General features: G+C 34.8%; 1 protein-coding gene, 1 long non-coding RNA gene and 1 pseudogene across 3 annotated transcripts; 2 read left to right on the top strand and 1 right to left on the bottom strand.

Moving 5' to 3' along the window:
- Positions 1 to 5,824: 5,824 nt before the first annotated feature.
- LOC118036143 (uncharacterized) lies at positions 5,825 to 6,826 on the top strand (annotated as a pseudogene).
- A 3,020-nt stretch (positions 6,827 to 9,846) lies between these two features.
- LOC118036137 (protein EXECUTER 1, chloroplastic) lies at positions 9,847 to 17,462 on the top strand. 2 transcript variants are annotated; one of them, XR_004685311.2, is made up of 12 exons: positions 9,847 to 10,422; positions 11,151 to 11,267; positions 11,374 to 11,439; positions 11,841 to 11,947; positions 13,279 to 13,360; positions 14,025 to 14,738; positions 14,835 to 14,958; positions 15,137 to 15,306; positions 15,763 to 15,837; positions 15,961 to 16,053; positions 16,310 to 16,459; positions 17,070 to 17,462. XR_004685311.2 is itself a non-coding variant. In XM_035041838.2 (12 exons), exons 1-11 carry the CDS (start codon positions 10,030 to 10,032, stop codon positions 16,400 to 16,402), a joined length of 2,034 nt encoding a protein of 677 aa, XP_034897729.1. In that variant the 5' UTR covers positions 9,847 to 10,029; the 3' UTR covers positions 16,403 to 16,413; positions 17,070 to 17,462. The 2 variants fall into 2 exon arrangements, 1 of the variants encoding a protein (XP_034897729.1); XM_035041838.2 differs by having other exon boundaries at positions 16,310 to 16,413.
- On the bottom strand, positions 17,010 to 17,872 carry LOC140954857 (uncharacterized). Its single transcript, XR_012168432.1, has 2 exons — positions 17,704 to 17,872; positions 17,010 to 17,593 (listed from the first exon to the last, which is right to left on the bottom strand). It is a non-coding gene; the product is annotated as an uncharacterized lncRNA (long non-coding RNA).
- Between the last annotated feature and the right edge of the window lie 19 nt (positions 17,873 to 17,891).

The raw sequence follows: 17,891 nt of genomic DNA, 5'->3' as shown, positions 1-17,891 counted from the left end.
AAAAACCGTCAATATTAATATATATCTTTTTTTAGTTATTATAACCTCAATTTTCGAAGTATTCTTAACCAAACACATTAAACAACTTTTTATTCAACTTCAATTTTAACCACAGTTTTAACCAAACATATATTTTAACAACCCAACTTCAATTAAAAGTACTTTTTATAAAATAATTTTTTCAAATCACAACCATAAAAAACTATCACAATATCAAACGCACTCTAAAACGCTACCATAATAACCCAAGGTCTCAAGGAGAGTTTTTTTTAAAAAAGAAAATTAGCAACAAAATTTTTTTATTTAAAATAACATGGTTAAAAAGTTATTTATAAAAATAACACAATTTATTGAGATACATAGGCTATAGATGCTCGATCTTAAAATTACAATGGCTAAGGTTTTTTCTGGCATTTCTATCTCTATGAAAAAAAAAACTTCAACAAATAATATTCAACACAATTCACATAAACAATTTAGAGAGAAATCATGGTGGAGAGAGAGAGATCGAGAGAGGAAAGATAAGGGTGACATAAGAAAGGAGATAGAAATAAGAAGAAAATGAAAAACAATTTTTCAATATATTTTTTTTAATTAACGTGAGTGTTCTAGTCAGCTTACGTGCACCTTGACTAATCTCACGAGCTATGAAGTTAACGACCATGTAAGCCTCCGGTGGTTCTGAGGTTTGTGAGACTCGAACCAGTGATTTCTAGAAAGCAAACCTAAAACCTGGCCAGTTGATTTTTTTTCTAATTCTATTGGTCGTGCATAAGAGACATGCACATCTCATTGGTCTCACATGCTAGATCTACATCTTAATTGGTCGGGCATGTAGGACATGCAAGCCTTAACAAATTGAACTATTTTCATATATAAGTTTTAAGTTATGCTATTTTGGATAAAATAAATTTAACCACTATACTAATTAAAAAAGATAATAATAAAAACCCTCAAATTCAAGCCAATAAGGTTTACCACTATACTAATTAAAAAATTAAAAGAGATAATAAAAAAATCCCAAATCCAAGCCAACAAGCTTTACTATTTTTTTTTCTTTTCAAATGGCTAATTCTCCTCGAACCCAAATTTGTTGAATAAGATTAATTCTTTTTAGTTATTAAATTAGATCTTTATTTTATACATGTGTATATATATACACATCTGGTCATGGTCTTACATTATTTTTAACTCATTTGAATGAAAGAATTCATAAAACTTTTATTTATCCCTATATTTTAAATGTTTATGCACACATATAATTAAAATCTGAAAATGTTGAGAAACCTTTGGTCACAGAATGAAATCAAGGCTCTATAATTGTATATACTTCCACACCTTCTTATTGAATGAACTTGGCTATATATAGCCTTATAGTAGTAACAGAAAACAAAAGAAATATCACGTGAATGTTGTGTTAGCAGTACAGTTGCTAACAGAAACAGTTAAGAAACGGTTAACCCCTACAAATACACAATCCACTTATCAATCCTTCCCCTAAACTAATTGTGATACATAGTTAGTTTAGCTTAGTAGCCTTACACCTTCCCATCTAACTTCTAAACTTCTGGAAAGATTTCAACTTCAATGGTTTTGTCATCACATATGCAGTCTGTTCTTCTGTTCCACAATGCAGCAGTTTAATAATTTCATCGTTAGCGAATTCTCTCAAGAAATGAAAGCGAACATCAATATGCTTGCTTCTCCTATGCATTACAGGATTTTTTGACAATTTAATAATGGAGCTATTGTCACATATAACTATGGTACTCTTCTTCTGAACATGTCCCAGCTCATCCAAAACTCTTCTCATCCACACCACTTGACTTGCACACCCTGCAGCTGCCACAAACTCTGCCTCTGTGGTTAACAATGTAATAATTAGCTGTTTCTTTGATTACTAAAACACTGCCCCAAAACTTAAAAGAAAAACATAACCGGAAGTGATTTTTTTATCATCTAAGTCACCAGCATAGTCATTGTCGGTGTAAGCAATTAAGTCATTTGAGCTCCTTTTCTTATACATGATTCCATAATCAAAAGTACCCTTTAAGTATCCTCATGTATCCTTTAAGTTCTATAGGTTTAGCCATGTATCTGCTAATCAAACTTACACTATAAACTAAGTTTGGACAAGTTGAAGTGAGATACATGAGACTCCCTACGATTTGATTGTAAAATGATTCATCAACTACAACTCCATCTTGGAACCTGGAATAATCAAGCTATTGACTTCATGAATTTCTATCATTCCAAATCACTTCAAAATCTCTAGTGCATATTTCTTTTGGCAAATGAAGATACCATCACTTTGTTATGATACTTCAATGCCAAGAAAGAACTTCATTTTCCCTAGATTAGTCATCTCAAAAACTTGCATCATTAAACACTTGAAACTACTCATCATCTCTTCATCATCACCAGTATATATTAGATCATTAACATAAACACTTACAATAAGCATTTTACCTTCTTTGCTCCGTTTGGTGAAGAGTGTCTGCTCATTTGGACATTTTTCAAAACCCTCATTGACAAAGTAATTTTCTATGCGACTGAACCAAGCTCATGGATCTTGCTTTAGGCCATATAGAGCCTTGTGCAGCTTGTAGACTTTGTCCTCACTTCCCTTAATCTCGTAGCCCTTTAGTTGTTCAACATACACATTTTCATAAAGTTCACCATGAAGGAAGGTTGACTTCACATCCAACTGGAAAATATTCTAGTTTTTTTGAGCTGCTAAAACCACTATCATCCTCACAGTTTCAATCTTTGTCATTGGAGCATATACTTTTGTGTAGTCTATTCCATGTTTTTGTGTGTACCCTTTAGCCACGAAACATGCTTTGTGCTTCTCAAACTCTCCATGCTCATTATACTTGGTTTTGTAAATCCATTTCACCCTAATTTTCTTGACTTCAACAGGCAATGTAACTAATGTCTATGTCTTGTTCTTCTCTATGGACTTGATTTCATTGTCCATAACCAATCTCCAGTTTGTATCTTTCACTGCTTCTTTATAATGCATCGGATCACTTGACATTATCAGAGCCAATTCTTCATTTTCAGAAGAACCAAGACTCTCCCCAGTAACATAATCCTTCATCCATGCTGGAGGTTTTCTCATTCTCGTACCTCCTTCATTATCCTTATTGTCTCTATTATCAGTGCATACATCTCCCTTATTATCCTCACTATCTCTATTATCAGCGCATGCATCTCCCTCATTATCCTCACTATAATTATCCTTATGTTCGATGCTATTATCATTGATACCATTTACTCCTTCTCCATCTCCATCTCCCCATTCTAAATCCATTAACATCCGCTCTTCAAAGCTCTTATCCCAATCCCATTGTTTCTCCTTTTCAAATATCACATCTCTACTTACTACTACTCTTTTTGCAATCGGGTTGAATAGCCTATAGCCCTTGGATTCCTCACTAACACCTAAAAATATACATTTAAGACTTCTATTGTCAAGTTTAGTTCTTTGTACCTCTGGCATATAAACATGTGATATGCACCCGAAGACACGAAAATATCAACAGATGGCTTAACTCCACTTCACGCCTCTGCTAGTGTGATGTTTTTTACCATCAAGGTTGGACATCTGTTCAGCACATAATTGCTGCAGTTTATTGCCTCTGCCCAAAGTGTTTTTGGAACTTTCTTCTCATATATTAGTGCAAGAACCATGTTCATTATTGTTCTATTCTTTTGTTCAACTACACTATTTTATTGAGGGGTGTAGGCATTGTCAATTGCCATTTAATGCCATTTTGCTCACAAAATTTGTTGAATTCAAGTGAGGTGAACTCGCCTCTTCTATCTGTTCGTAGACACTTAATAAATAGGCCTGTCTCATTCTCCACCATCTTCTTAAAACACTTGAAATGGCTCAGTGCTTCTGATTTTTTGAGCATAAAATATATCCATGACTTGTTACTATAGTCATCTATAAAACACAGAGTGTATTTTTTGTTGCTATATGACATAGAGATAATTGAACCGCAAATATCTGAAAGGATGAGACCTAATACTTGACTTGCTCTCCAAGAACTTTTCCTTGGTATAGGATCACAATGATGCTTCCCAATGATGCAGTCTGTGCACAATTCATCTGAGACAATAAATGTCGGAAGACCACGTATCATTTTTTTGCTCTGCAGAGTCGTTAAACCTTTATAGCTTAGATGTTCATATCTATGATGCCAAAGTTATGATAGATTCTGCTGTTTTTGTGAGCTTGTATGGAGACACTCATTGTGTTGTTACTGGGATGTCGCTTGTGATTGAGTTAGTAGAATGAACATCCTGTTGGCACTCATGTTTGTCTTAATGATCAAACCTTTATAAGGGTGGTAGATCTTGCATATTCCTTCCTAAATCAGAATTGCCAAACCCTTCTTTTGAAACTTCCCATGCTCAAAAGATTATTCTTGAGTTTTAGGACATAATATAATTCAGTCACAGTAAGATTGATTCCATTCAAATGTAGCTTCACACTTCCTTTGCTCATCACATTTATACTGGTGTTGTTTCCTAACCTTACCAATTGCCAAAAACTGTCATCAATCTTACTGAGCATGGTTCTATCTCCACACATGTGATTTGAGCATCCTGAATTGAGGACCATACATCTCTTTCTTTAGCTCTATTTTCTTCTACATAGGACATCAACAACATCTCATCTTTCTTATCAATATCCTTGGTATAGTTGACTTTTTTATTCCAAGAAAGGCACTCATACTGGAAATGGCCCAGTCTATGACACCGATAGCATTCAACTGTAGCCTTGTTGAAACTGTTACTATTGCTACCTCTTCCTTTTCCTCTACCCCTATAAACAGTCTTACCTCATCCTCTACCTTTCCCTTCTTCCAATGTAACCTTTAAAACTTGTTCTTCACCATGATTTTTTCAAAACTTCTGCTCATTCATAATTAATGAGCTTTGAAGTTCATCCACAGAAAGATTATCAATGTCTTTTGACTCCTCTATACAATAAACAATGTAGTTAAATTTTTATGTGAGAGTACGAAGAATTTTCTCTACAATCTTCACATCCTCCATCTCTTCTCCATAGACTCTCATCTTGTTTGCCACTGTCATGACTCTAGAAAAGTATTATGTAACTCCTTCGAAGAATTTCATATCCAAGGTTTCAAATTATCGTCGTAGTCCTTGAAGATGAGACTTCTTGACTCTTGCATTCCCTTCAAACCTTTTCTTCATGGCATCCCAAATATCTTTGGCAGTATCCTTTTTTAGAATCGTGTCAATAATTGTGCGGTCTAAGGCTTGGAAGAGATAATTCTTCACCTTGAGATCCTTCATTTTCAACTCATCCATTTTCTTCCTTTATGCATCCGTTTGCACAAATCCACTTACTGGCTCATCATAGCCAAGCTCTACCAATCCCCAGAATTCTTTTGAACGCAAAAAATTTTCCATAAGCATGCTCCAATGATCATAGTGACCATCAAACCGAGGAATGGACGGCTGAACAAAATTTCCTTCGCTAGACATACCTCTCACACTCGTGCTTGGAATAATTCAAAGATGCGACTCTGATACCAATTATTAAGAAACCTTTGGTCATAGAATGAAATCAAGGCTTTGTAAATGCATATACTTCCACACCTTTTTATTGAATGAACTTGGCTATATATAGCCTTATAGTAGTAACAGAAAACAAAAGAAATATCACGTGAATGTTGTGTTAGCATTATAGTTGCTAACAGAAACAGTTAAGAAACGGTTAACTCCTACAAATACACAATCCACTTATCAAAAAATAATAAAATTATACTAAAATTTAATAATGGAGGCCATGCACAACTCTGATCAAAACATGTCCATGACTGATTACAATAAAGGAGATGGGAGGAAAAATTCAGTCAGTGATGAGGATGAGCCAAGCTACAACAAAGAAGGTGTTGATGGTCACAATGATGTAAGAAGAGGGAAAAAAAAGGACTCGGTGGCACCATGTTAAGTGGACTGATAAGATGGTGAGGCTCTTGATAACTGTCATGTCTTATATTGGTGAGGATGTGACTTCAAATTGTGGTGGTGGAATGCGTAGGATATTCACAGTTTTGCAGAAAAAAGGCAAGTGAAAATCAATTTCAAAAGTCACGGCTGAAATAGGTTTTCATGTTTCTCCACAGCAGTGTACGTGAGGATAAATTCAATGACCTTAATAAAAGGTATAAAGGCTCAATGATATGCCTGGGAGGGGCACTTCTTGTCAGGTTGTGGAAAACCCTGCACTTTTAGATGTTATAGATTATTTAACAGAGAAGGATAAGGATGATGTTAGGAAGATATTAAGCTCAAAGCATCATCTCTTCTATGAAGAAATGTGTTCCTAGCTATCATAATGGAAATAGGTTGCACCTGCCTTATGATCCAGCTTTGCAGCGTTCCCTATAGTTGGCTCTAAGAAGTAGAGATGATCATAACAACGATGATGTAAGGAGAAACCAACGTGATGATCTTGATGAAGATGATCAAGAGATTGAAACTGATGATCATGATGATTTTGGGGAAAATCAAGTCTCTCCTGAAAGTTCAAGAGCATCTTGGTTGCAGAAGTAGTGGATATATGAAATCTCGCACACTTCAGTTGGAAGAACAGAATCTAAAAACTCAATAAGAGATGTTGGAATTGGAAAAACAACAATTCAAATGGCAAATATTTAGTAAGAAAATAGACCGTAAACTGGAAAAACTGAGGATGGGAAATGAAAGGATGAAGCTTGAGGATGAGCGGGTGGCATTAGAGTTGAAACGCAAGGAAATGGGTGTTGATTTTAATTGATTTTCCGGTCATGTCAATTTTGTTTATCTCAACAACTGGACTTGCATGCAAATCAATTTTTTGTTTTTGGTTGCTTATGGAACTGGAGTGTCATTTAGGAGGGGTATCTAGTGGGATATTGTTACTCTGCCTACATATATTGTGTAAACTTAGGATAGTCACGATAATGTCTCAAACTGCTTTGTTTTGACTCTGGTGAAATATCATTGACTCTGCATAAATAATGTATAGTCTGATTCCAAAATGAACAGTGTTCATTGATGGTTCAGCTTGTATTCAAGGTCAACCGTTAAGATTGATGCAAATTATACCCTAGTTATAGGTTGACACAGAAACAGATTGATTAGCAAATTATAGTTTTACTATAGACCTAATTAATAAAGATTATTAAATTATTTAGATCCACCATCAAAGTTGTTTTTTACCTTATTCTATAATTTTATTGGATCTAATTTTTCTTATTTAGTATTTTTTTTCGGGTTTTAAACTTTTATTTTCAATTAAAAAAAACCATTAATGTATAGTTATAAAACTTAGTTTGACATGTCAAAAATATTGATGTTGATGATTTAAGAAAAATGATAAAGTTTATTCAATAGTCAATGAGATATCCATTGTTTTCCGTAGATCAATAACATATTGTATAGATTCGTTGAACAATCCATTCAAAGAAGTTGGTTTTCCATGCTAAAATATTTTTCAGATGGCATATCCTTCTCTTTTATCTAACGTCGTATTCCACACCACCTAAGTCCTAAATAGTGGATTCATTGTAGTAAGCCATCTCTTAATATAAACTTCTAACATAGAAATCAAAGCCATTTATCATAAAAGACAACTTTCTAAAGTGTTTTGTCTTTTGAATTTATGGCGAGGCTGAGAGGGCTGCTCATGCTCTTCTCTTGGTTTTTGCTACAAAACAATATGTGGATGTAATATCCTAGTATAATGTTCGCAGTGGTTTAATATTATTTTTTAAAATGTTAAAAATATATTAAGAATTTATAGAAAGTTTTAAACATTTTTTATCTTCCCATCATGTCAAATTCAAATCAAACCCAAAAGCATTGGGTCTGGAAACCATGTCAGATTTATAGTACTTGGGTCTAGCATGTTACCAAACCCAATTAGCTTGGTTCCAGCATAGGTATCAAACCTAAGACACTTGTGTGTTGCAAAAACATTAAACGCAAGCTACTTTTTTGTTTTTCTTGAGATTAAAAGCGTTATTGTAAAAAAATCTAAAATATTTTTTTTTAGCAGTCTATCCTTTTTTAATCATGAGAGCAAAGAAATCTTTTTAATGTTATGAATATTATGAAAAGTTAAAAAAAACTCTTAGCCAACAATTTTAATTTTTATTTACTCTAGTGGTAAAAAAGTACTTTGACTATATGAGAAATTGAAAAAGATGCATACACCCCCACCCCCAAATAATCTTTTAATAACCATTGAGTAAGATGAAAAGATCCAAATACTCATAAACCTAAAGTTTAAATATAAGTCACTAAAAGGTAAAAGGGTAAGATTTGACAGTCATGCCAGATTCAAGCAAACAATAAGCAAATAATCTTTGAATGATCATTGAGTAAGATGAAAAGACTCAAATACCCCTAAACCAAAAGTTTAAATATAAGTCACTAAAAGATAAAAGAGTAAGGCTGCCAGACCCAAGGAAACAACAAAACAATGAAAGGACAATTATGCAATTTAGTAGTTGATTACCGATGGCAATCCAATAATAATATGGCTACATACGTCGCACCATGTAGAAGAAGACACGACTGCGCATCTATTTTGATGGCGAATGACTAGATTTGACTACCAGGAAGCGTTTCACGTGTCTTTTTAATGGCACGGGCGTCACCCTTTCAATGTGGCATGTGGAACATGTACCAATAACTTTTTAATTAAAAAATATAACATGAAAAATACTAAAATACCCTCCTGATTCTTTTAATTACACAATATACACATGTAAATTTCAATGCCATAATTCACGGTAAAATTTATTATTGAAATCTATAATAATCTATGTTTAGAGGTACAATAAAATTTTCACACCGTTTAACTAACTTTATAATGTTCCCAACCTTCATAAGCTTAACTAACTATTTGATTCATTCACAGTGATTAAAAATGCAGTAACTTGACATAGAAATCCCTGGTCTATTTTCCATAATCGAAAAGGGTGGCAATTTGATGTACGAATCTTAATACTTGTAATTGTTTTTTTTTTTTAAATACTTTCAAATATTTAAATCAATATTTTTTTATATAAAAAATATAATAACTAATATGCAAAAAAATATTAAATTCTAAGAATAATATTATTTATTTTTTAATACGTTATAAATGCTTTGTAAGATAAAATGATGTTACTGTGTATGTTAAAATGAAAAAATTATAAATATTTTATTTAGACGGTTTACTAGGTATTTATAACTCTGAACCTTATTTTTTATGATTGATAAATTATTTCACTCTAATAATATTAAAGTCATGTTTATTTTTTGTATTTTAAAAGTATTTTTAAAAAAAAATTAATTTTTTTATTTTTTTTAAATTAATATTTTTTTGGTATTTTTAAATTATTTTAATGTGTTAATATCAAAAATAAATTTTAAAAAATAAAAATAAAATTATTATTTTAATATATTTTTTAGTAAAAATTATTTTGAAAAGTAACCATAATCACATTTCTAGACAGGTTTTAAAAGGGAATAAAAATTCATTACACATGTATTAATGAGAAACAAATATTTATTATATAAATATTTATATTAAATAAATGTATCTTATATATATATATTTATAAAATAAAAATATGATAGTTCATAAAAAACTTTTATACAAATTAGAAATGTATATAAAATACAATCCTGGCTAAAAATCCTGGGTTGGTAAAAATTTGAGCTTAGGCGGCGCGGTAAAGAAAAAGAGGCGTAAAGACATGTGACTAGCTGGAGCTGGGCCTGAAAAAAGAATCCAAACAGTATTTAACAAATCAAACACGTTGTCACAGTTTGGGCAAAAACGAAAGAAGAAAAAAAATTGATGATGATGATGCTTATCTCAAAGTGGTCCACAGCCATTTAAAGAGCTCCACCACCACCACACCCTCTCCATCACCCTTCTCTTCCCTTCCACACCCCGCCCCCAATCTCTCCATTTCACCCACAATCCTCACCCTCTCTTTCTATATGGCTTCTATTTCACCACCATCTCCATACAAACTCACCTTCACAACCAGGAAAAGACTTCCATACCCCTCTCCAAAACCACAATTCCCTTCTCGCTACCCTCTGTCTAGGCTTCTTTCTGATTCCACTCTCTGTCGCTGCACCGACTCTTCAAATAATCCTTCGATTCAGTGGCGATGGGACGCTGCGTTGCAAGCTGTGTTTAAGAATGCGATTAAGAGTTTCGATTCGTATATGAATCCAACTAAGAAGGGAGTTGGCAATAAAGGGGTTACGGAGGGAGAAACTGGAGAGGAAGAGGAGGAGGAAGATGGAACTGTGTGGGATTGGGATCGCTGGAGATTGCATTTTGATCAAGTTGATGAACAACAACGCCTTGTTTCCCTTTTGAAGGTAAAATTGGTGCGGGAAAACAAATTATTTTTTTGGATTGTGGTTTATATTTTGGATTGGGAAATTGAAATTTTATGTTCTTTATGTTTTTAATCAATTAGCTGCATTTATTGCACGTGTGGAAAGATGGGGTTTGAGGGTGGGAAGTCCAATTTTTTTATGATTTTTTTTGGAACTATGATTTCTTGTGTGTTGAGTGTGCATGCATGCTTTAGTGTTTTTCTGGGTGAATTATGGTTGAGAAGTGCGAAAAGATTGGAAATTTGGGATTAGGAAGTGGAGCCTTGCTTTTTTTCTCCAGCGTTATAGTTTATTCTTGAACTGGGAAAATTGGAACTTTTGTTCATCAGCTGGGTTTTGAAACTAAATTTTGAATGACTTGTTGTATTGCATGTGTTATTGTTTTTATGGGTGGAATTGTTGTTAGAAATTGTCAAAAAAGATGGGAAATTTGAGGCTGGGGCAGTTTGTTGGCTTTTTTGTTTGGGGAATTTGTGCCTGCTGGAAAAGTTGATGCTTCATGCTTCATGCTTTTTGCTTCTTGCTTCTTGCTTGGACTGTATCAGAAGGGACTGATACTGCAGGCAATAAAACTACACAGCTTGTAGTTTTATTGATTTGTGTGATTGGCAAACAAAACGGAATGGAGGAAAGAGTGCAACTTTATATAAATTAAGGGTTTTCTATTAAATGCTGAAACCTTTTGCCTGCCCCGCTCTCTCTTGCAGTCACAGTTAGGCAACGCTGTAAACAGAGAGGATTATGAAGATGCTGCTAGGCTTAAAGTGGCAATTGCAGCTGCAGCTTCAAATGATACTGTTGGCAGAGTGATGTCACAGCTGAATGTGCGTAATTTGACTTGCAAGTATGGTTTACCTAAGGGATAAAATGCTTAGATTTCTTCAGTCTTCTTGTTTTTATTCCTTTTTCCTCTTTTTTTGGCTGATTCAGAGAGCCTTAGCACAAGAGCGTTACCTGGAGGCAGCTTTTTTACGAGATAATGCTGGTGCTGGATTGGTAAGTTCACGCAAATTCTTTTTTACTTGATCAATGTACACACACAATTTCTAATTTATGAAATATGTTCATTTTTGTAAGTGCAATAACTGCTGTACATTGCATTGGGCCTTGTCAGGCTACATAAACATTGCTGAATATTACAGAAAACTTTGTGAGACTTGCTAGAGTGGCTTCTTCATGTTTTTGGTTTTTCTGTAGGTGCGAAGTGTTTGGTTCCTTAAGGGCTATTCTGTTTTGTTTATAGGATTCTTATTGTAACCTTTCATTTTCTGGAAATAAGTAGCAAAGTACTCTGAGTTTCAAGGGATTTTCTGCTTAGGCATTTAAATATGTAACTTTGTAGCTACCTATCAAGTCTCTGTTTCAAAATTTTCCCTTTACCTTGTGATGGGTTTCAGGTGGGATGGTGGTCTGGAATTTCTGAGGATGTTGATGATCCTTATGGTCTGATTATACGTATAACCGCAGAGCATGGAAGATATGTAGCAAGGAGTTACAGTCCACGGTAATTATTCACATGCTTGTTAGAGGGTTTCACTTTAATTTCACATTCATATTAAAAGTGAAAAGCCTAGCAGGCTATTTTTGGTGTGTTTTTTTTTTTTTTTTTTTCACTGAAGTCTTGTTGATAAATAATTCCCCTGTTTCAGCTAATGTCTTCCATACTGTTAGGTTTTGGTGGTTTCAAGTCACAGTTCTCGGTTTTGTGTTACATGATTTGGTTAATTCCATCATATGTCCTGATTGTAGCTTGACAAGAAAAGTGAAATAAAATCATATAATCGTCAAATAACAACCTAACAACTAAGTTATCAACAGTTTGTTGTATGCTGAGAACACTTCAGGTGCTCCATGTTACACTTCAGGAAACTTGCATCTTTTATGCAGTGCTTGGCAAGTGCTCTTTATGTAGTGAATATATTTATTGCTGATACCTTGAAAAAATAATGTTAACATATCTGGTTCCATATCTTGTCATCGCTGATAGAAGAGATTGATGAGAACAAATACAAATGGGCATGCATGTGGCTAAATGGGAAAGCTATAATGTAGGTAGACCAATTTATATGATGTTATTTTTTTTCTTTAAAAAAATCTTTTAGTCTTCTATTATTAGCCTGGATTTCTGTGTTTTTATCGACATGCATGTCCAGAAGTTATCAGTTGTGAGGAAAATTCACTTTGTAAGCTTGTGGCTGGTCACTGTTTTAAAGTTTATCATGGTCCTGATCTTTGCAAGCCTGGTTAGGCATGGACCATATTGGTTGAGGAGCATGTACTCTTTTTTCATTTACTCTTTCTCATACCCTGATGGAAAAGTCTTTCAGGGCATGTAGTTAATGACGTGAAGGGATAACTTGTTAATTGGAAACGGAATATGGAAAATTGAGCTTGCATATCAACTTGAGAACAATAATCAAGGACAACCAGCCTGAAAATAATAGAAGAGATGGTTTAGACAATAATGACGCATGCCTTCTTAACAGACTGTATTACTGAAACCTTATGATATGTGGCAATTCTATTAAACAATATGCTATGTGGTGTATTGCAGGCACTCTTTAGACTTTAGGTGTCAAAGTATTATGTTCTAGTGCAATTGATTATAGATTTCCTTTTGTGCTAGCTATTTGTCTCAAGATATTCCTGTGATGTTTTAGTTGAAATGCATGCACATTTTAAATGCCAGAGAATGTGGCTGATGCATGCTTGTTGTTTGGAACCTTTTTTCATGTAGCAAGCCTGTGACAAGCCCTGCTGCTCTGCACGTGCAATTGCTTCCTGTCAATTGTTCCTTGTTTTGGAGGTTTATTGTTAACTTATCTTTTCTTTCAGACAGCTTGCTGCAGCTGCAGTGGGGGTACCCCTTTTTGAGATCTTTCTTACAACGAATAAGAAAGGGGAATACAATGAACAGGTATCCTATTTCTATTCTTTTATTTTTTTTTGAGTTGTGTACCTTATGCAGTGAACTCGGGCTTTGACTTGATGCTTGGAGATTATTTTGATTTCTTGTACTTTTCAAAATTTTAGTCATCAAAATTGAAGAGTTACACCAGAAAAAAAAGAAAAGAAATTGTGCTTAGTTCCTGGTTTTAGAGTTTACCCTTTATTATGGTTTATAATTAATGTTCTACATTGCAAAGCTTTGGCTGGTTTATTTATTGTTGAGATAATGTTATAGTTTTTGAGAATGTGAATGTCTAACCTTTAGAGCTTCAAGTGCTTCACCAAGAAGCTATTTATTATTATTATTATTATTATTATTATTATTATTATTATTATTATTATTATTAATATTTCCAAAAATCTCCTTGTCTGTCATCTTCATTCTGCAAGGCTCCTGGCCTTAGAATATAGCTAGCTAATTATGTGGTTGAATCATTAGCATGCTTTCTTTTTCAAAAAATAATGACTGAGTGCTTGCATGTAAGCAAGGATAGATGCTGCTTGATGATTAATGTGCATGCATATATTTGTAGGTGCATTTTATATGCTTTAAGTGTTGCAGTCATACATCTACATTCCATGTGCAGGAGCAGTTAGATAATAGTGTCTGATGGTGTTGTTTAATTTTGTAGGCTGTGTATTTGAAGAGGAAAGGACTTTTTCAAGATCCTTCTACCTTGCCCTCTAAAGCTTCGGGTGCCACCAGTCGCTTGAATCCACCAGGGCCAAATGAAGATAAAAGTGACCTATTTGTTGTGAGTACTGAAGAGGTAGATGATGCTGATGACACAGAAGATGGTTCTGATCTAGCTGAGGGACTGCCTGGCTTTCAGAACATTTTGAGAGATATGGTTCCTGGTGTGAAGGTCAAGGTTTTGAAAGTGACAACACCAGCAAAGGTGGACAAGGATTTTATATCCAAGGTGATAGAGCAAATAATTGATGAAGAAGATGATGAGAAGGATATTGAGTTAGAAAGTGAGGAAGCAGAAGATGATGGCAAAGGTGACAGTGACCAGGAAAGAGATGAAATTGAAATGAATGCTGGTCGTGGGATCATTGATGATGAAAATCAAAGTGAAATTGCAGTTAAAGTTGTTGTTGGGGGTCTTGCACAGAAACTTTCAGGCAGCATTCCTGCAAAAGGCTCAATTAGAGTACCAGCTAAGCTAGACAGAAAGGGACGCAAGTCATTTTCCTTTTCTATAGAGAAAGAAGTAAACCAACAAAATGCCAAGGAACTGGCTTCAGCGGACAGAAAAGCTAAGCTTCGAGGTCAACGCAGTGTGGACCATGTAATGTTTGATCTAGCCAAATTCATTGGTAGTGAGAAGATACCCATGAAGGTTGGTTCAATGTCTAAGGTCATATCTTTGTACAGTTTGAGTAGGAGATCAACTCACCATTTGCTTTTAATTGTTTGTTTTATTCTTGAAGTACAGGTGCTGAAAGATGTTGGCGAACTAATAAATCTTACCCTCAGTCAGGCTCAAAACCGTCAACCACTGTCTGGATCAACAACTTTTCATCGAATTGAGATATCAACATCTCCTGATCCTTTAAATGGTGATTTGTTACACAGGCTGTTAAATTCTGAGCTACTATGGCTCTAGGAGATGCTACTAAGTTTCAGCTTATCGTCATCTTGTTTGTCATGGTTTAGGAATCTTCTCAGCACTTTGTTATATTTGGTTCCCAAAGCCAAAGTTTGAGTCTGAGCATAATACTGAATTAATTTTGTCAGGACTATATATTGGTGCGCATGGGCTGTACACCTCAGAAGTCATACACCTGCAACGTAAATTTGGTCAGTGGCAAGAAGATCATGGGACTAAGGAGTCCTCTAATCTAGAGTTCTATGAATATGTGGAAGCTGTTAAATTAACTGGAGATCCTTACGTACCTGCTGGACAGGTACCTTTATTTGTCTCATACTTGCATTGTGATACCTGGATAGGATTCTTGCGTCATATTATTTGGTTTGCCTTTGAGCATATCATGTATTTTTGTTTGTGGTAATGTAGATTTTGTTGTACAACTTATCTGTCAACAATTTCCTTGGGCAAACCTTCTTCAGCCACATGATGCTTAAAAGTTTATTTGCATACTTTTGCTCATTGTAAATGGTTGGCCTTCTGTTGCTTAGAAGCTTTGTAATCAAAGTCCTGGATTAATTGTTCCCAAATAAAAAGAGAAGTCATGGATTATTTGCAAGGAAAATTGTTAAAATATCAGTTATGGTCTTGTGGGTGTAGGTTTAGGAATAATATGGTGATTCATTTTGTTGGTACTACACTTCGTGGAACCTTTATATTTGTATCACGGTTGTCTGCCTTGATCCTAACAGCTGTACTACTATGGATTTTACAGGTGGCATTTCGTGCTAAGGTTGGGAAAAGATATCAGCTCCCCCATAGAGGCATCATTCCTGAAGAATTTGGAGTGGTGTGTTGTTAGCTTGTGAAGTTTGGTGTAGTTAAATCCATTTTTCTCTTGTTGCAAAGGCCTATGTGCTTTTTTTATTTCCTATTTGTTGAAGCACTTCTCAAGATCTTATTTGCAAACCAGATTGCTCGATATAAAGGACAAGGGAGGCTTGCTGAGCCAGGATTCCGAAATCATCGATGGGTTGACGGTGAACTTGTTATTCTTGATGGAAAGGTGTTCAGATTTTAGATTATCCTGTTTAATTTTTCTTTTTTGCAAAAAAATTTGTTGGTATTTGAATTGCCATTCCCAGAAAGGATCCACAATCCCAGCCTAGTTTGGGATTGACCCTAGGTTGTTGTTGCAGCATCTGATTTATGTTTTTTCCTCCGAACTATGTTCCATGCTTTTCTTTATCTAAATAGAATGTTTATCGGACATTTTTCCTTTCCTGTCTTTCTCATTCTTTCTCCATATTTTTTTCTTGCAGTATATTAAGGGAGGGCCTGTTGTTGGGTTTGTGTACTGGGCTCCTGAATATCACTTCTTGGTGTTCTTCAATCGTCTGAGGCTTCAACAGTAGATGCTCATCGTGTACATTATACTTGAGCTTGTCTATTCTTTCTTCGTATTTGGTTGGGTATGCTATTCCTTGTTAATATAAATCATTTTAGTTTTGGTGAATCTTCCGTAAGATGCATAATTAGTTTTTGTTTGCTCTCTTTTTCTGGATGACTGGTTGATCTTACTGCCTAGCATTCTACTTTTGTGCTCCAGATATGAGTGATTAGTTCTCATCTTGAAAGCGCTGATCCAATGGCATTGTTCTTTATTACTACTTTGCATGTGCACTTAGATAACTGCTTGAGTCTAGTTGGCAGTGGCTATTGATTTGGTATAGTCTATGGGAACTGATTACTCTGCAGGAATGTTATGGTGTCCTATGTTGCTTGTATGGGAAGTCATTGTTATTGCAGAAAGGTAGTTTGTTGCATGTGATCAAATTGTTGACGCTACTAACTTCCCTATTTAAGCTCTCATCTCCTTTCAACAAGTGTTTCCATGTTTAATTGTCATTGATGATAACAAAATGTAAGAAAAACATTTTGTTTCTTTGGTGATTATCACTTTTAACTGGTGAAATGTCTTGTCGTAAAAGGTTGAACCTGTCATAGGATGTTCCATAATGCTTTTTTAATGCAGTAACCTGTAAGAAATCTTTTAATCTTTTTTTTTTTTTTTTTTTGCAGTCGCGAATGGCATTTTGCTACCTGTATGTTCTCCACCTTGAACAGGCCTAGAGGCTTAGAAATCTTTCCCTGTCCAATGCACTGTCAACTGACTATTGCACCTGTAAGCTTATTACTGACTGGAATTAACCCAGAAAGCTTGGAGATGTGGTAGATGCTCAGCCTTTTTTACTGCATGATTTTGAGGCAATTCTTTCCATCAGCGCATTATGCCTGTGCTAATTTTTGCCATACTGCCTCTCAATTTCGAAGTAGTATTTAGTACTTGTATTAATTATGATGCTACTTCGGTAATGATATTGATATATGTAGTTGGTATGTGAAAACACAGATGCAGAGACCAGTGTATTCGAGGGTTGTTATGGCTTATTTTATAGAGCAGTTGTTGGACAATCAAGTGCTTTGTACCGATCTCCTTTTTCACTTAAATAATAAATTAATAAAAATGCGACCTCAACCAGTTATTTTGTAATATGTGCTCCCCTTTCTTTTGCCATGTAAAGGCCTACATGATGCATCAACTCCTGCAAAAGAAAAACAAAATCATGATTCATGAATGCTGACTGATGAGTGGTTTCTTCCATTGTCATTGGAGTGTGATGTCACCATGATGGTTAAATTAAATGTTCATTACCTGGGGACGAGCTAAAGCATCTTCGGTGTTCCTCGCAACATGATGAGGAACATCAAAGGGAGCACATCCACCGGGAATACACTTACATTCTCCTAGAGGGAAAGAAATCAGCTGGTTTCTGGCTGATGAAGTTGAACAAACAAAATCCAGCACATGTCTCTGCATATGCCCGCCGCCAGCAAGAATAT

The sequence above is a fragment of the Populus alba genome, chromosome 17 (assembly GCF_005239225.2).
Source record: "Populus alba chromosome 17, ASM523922v2, whole genome shotgun sequence".
NCBI classification, from domain to species: domain Eukaryota; kingdom Viridiplantae; phylum Streptophyta; class Magnoliopsida; order Malpighiales; family Salicaceae; genus Populus; species Populus alba.
The sequence above is the reverse complement of the archived record's forward strand: the minus strand, read 5'-3'. Positions and strand labels throughout refer to the sequence as shown.

Coding starts and splice junctions, on each gene's coding strand:
- LOC118036137 (XM_035041838.2), top strand. CDS start 10,030: ATGGCTTCTATTTCACCACCATCTCCATACAAACTCACCTTCACAACC. Junction 13,361..14,024: donor AAGGGGAATACAATGAACAG/GTATCCTATTTC, acceptor TTAATTTTGTAG/GCTGTGTATTTGAAGAGGAA. Junction 15,307..15,762: donor CTTACGTACCTGCTGGACAG/GTACCTTTATTT, acceptor TGGATTTTACAG/GTGGCATTTCGTGCTAAGGT.